This window comes from Tupaia chinensis, unplaced genomic scaffold (genome assembly GCF_000334495.1).
Source record: "Tupaia chinensis unplaced genomic scaffold, TupChi_1.0 Scaffold000293_1, whole genome shotgun sequence".
NCBI lineage: Eukaryota > Metazoa > Chordata > Mammalia > Scandentia > Tupaiidae > Tupaia > Tupaia belangeri.
Window position 1 is genome coordinate 666432 of NW_006159778.1, and position 1154 is coordinate 667585.

The 1154-nt window shown below is 33.0% G+C and overlaps 1 protein-coding gene across 4 annotated transcripts in view; it reads left to right on the forward strand.

Annotated features, from left to right (window-relative positions):
- LOC102493800 (transport and Golgi organization protein 1 homolog) overlaps positions 1-1154 on the forward strand; it is a 23593-nt gene that overhangs the window by 7507 nt on the left and 14932 nt on the right. For all 4 annotated transcript variants that reach the window (XR_003549715.1, XR_003549716.1, XR_003549717.1 and 1 more), the window contains one exon: positions 91-222. Coding sequence is in view for 1 of the 4 variants with exons in the window: in XM_027772707.1 (XP_027628508.1) it covers positions 91-222 (132 nt within the window). In the remaining 3 variants the exon portion in view is untranslated. The remainder of the gene's footprint in view (positions 1-90; positions 223-1154) is intronic.

Sequence of the window (1154 nt, forward strand, 5' to 3'; positions counted from 1 at the left end):
TGCTGTAGGATTTATAAGGATGATTCTTTCTAATTGATGTAGTTTAAAGGTCTTCCAGGCATTTCATTATTTCAAATATTATTGTTTCAGAAGATGCATCTTCTGTGTGATGATTTTCATCTTGGTCCTGATTGTTTTGGAAAATTTTGGAAGCCTGTCATCATTGCTGCCTACTTGGGCATTTCTGCAATTGTCATATTTATCTGGAGAGTTATCCTTCCTGTGAGTGCACCAACGTGTCATATAGAATATTTGTAATCACACTAAGGTGGGATGGTATAGTCACTGGTCCTTTTAATTTCAGTATGTACTATAAATGTCCCCTATAAGCACAACTTCCACTGCATATCCCACTAATTATCACAATTCCTATTTTCATTATTATTTAGACTAAAATATTTTAAATTCTAATGGAATTAAAAAAAAAAACCTTACATACTGCAAAAGTGAACTTGAAAGTGCATTGTTTAATCTCCAAATATTTCCTATTTTTCCAACTATTTTGTTACTGATTTCTAGTTTAAGTCCTTGGTGGCCTAAGAGCAAACTATACCATTTCTGGGAAGAGTGAATATCTTGTGAAAGACCTAATTCTCCTTGTTCATCTCTTATCATATTATCTTCCTTCACTTTTCATTAAGCTATACTCACTAGGTAGATTGTTGTTATTATCATTATCTGGCCAATGTTATATAGAACAGGTACATGACAGATCAATTAAGAATTAGGTTAAGTTTGGCCTTCATTTGTTCCTTCTCTAATGCTCCCTCCATTCACTATGAGATGAGAGTTGCTGACTTCTATTATTTGTCTTGTATAAAGAACCTCGTTTATACTTCTTGTCAGACGGGCTTACTGGAGACAATATCACTTGATTTCTGTCTTTCTCAGAAAGTCTTTATTGCTTCTAAACTTGTGAATAATAATTGTGCAAGATAGAATTCTAAGTTGATGTTTCTGTGCATTTAACATTTTGTCATTCCACTTTTTTCTTAATACCAAGGCTTCTGAAGAGAAGTTTCATGTTATTTTTTGTTTCTTGGCAAAGAATTTCTACCTCTCTGGTATCTTCTAGGACTTTTCTTTGTCTTTCATGTTCTGGGCTTTGAATATTATATTACTAGGTGTTGATTTTGTGGTATTTATTCTCCTCC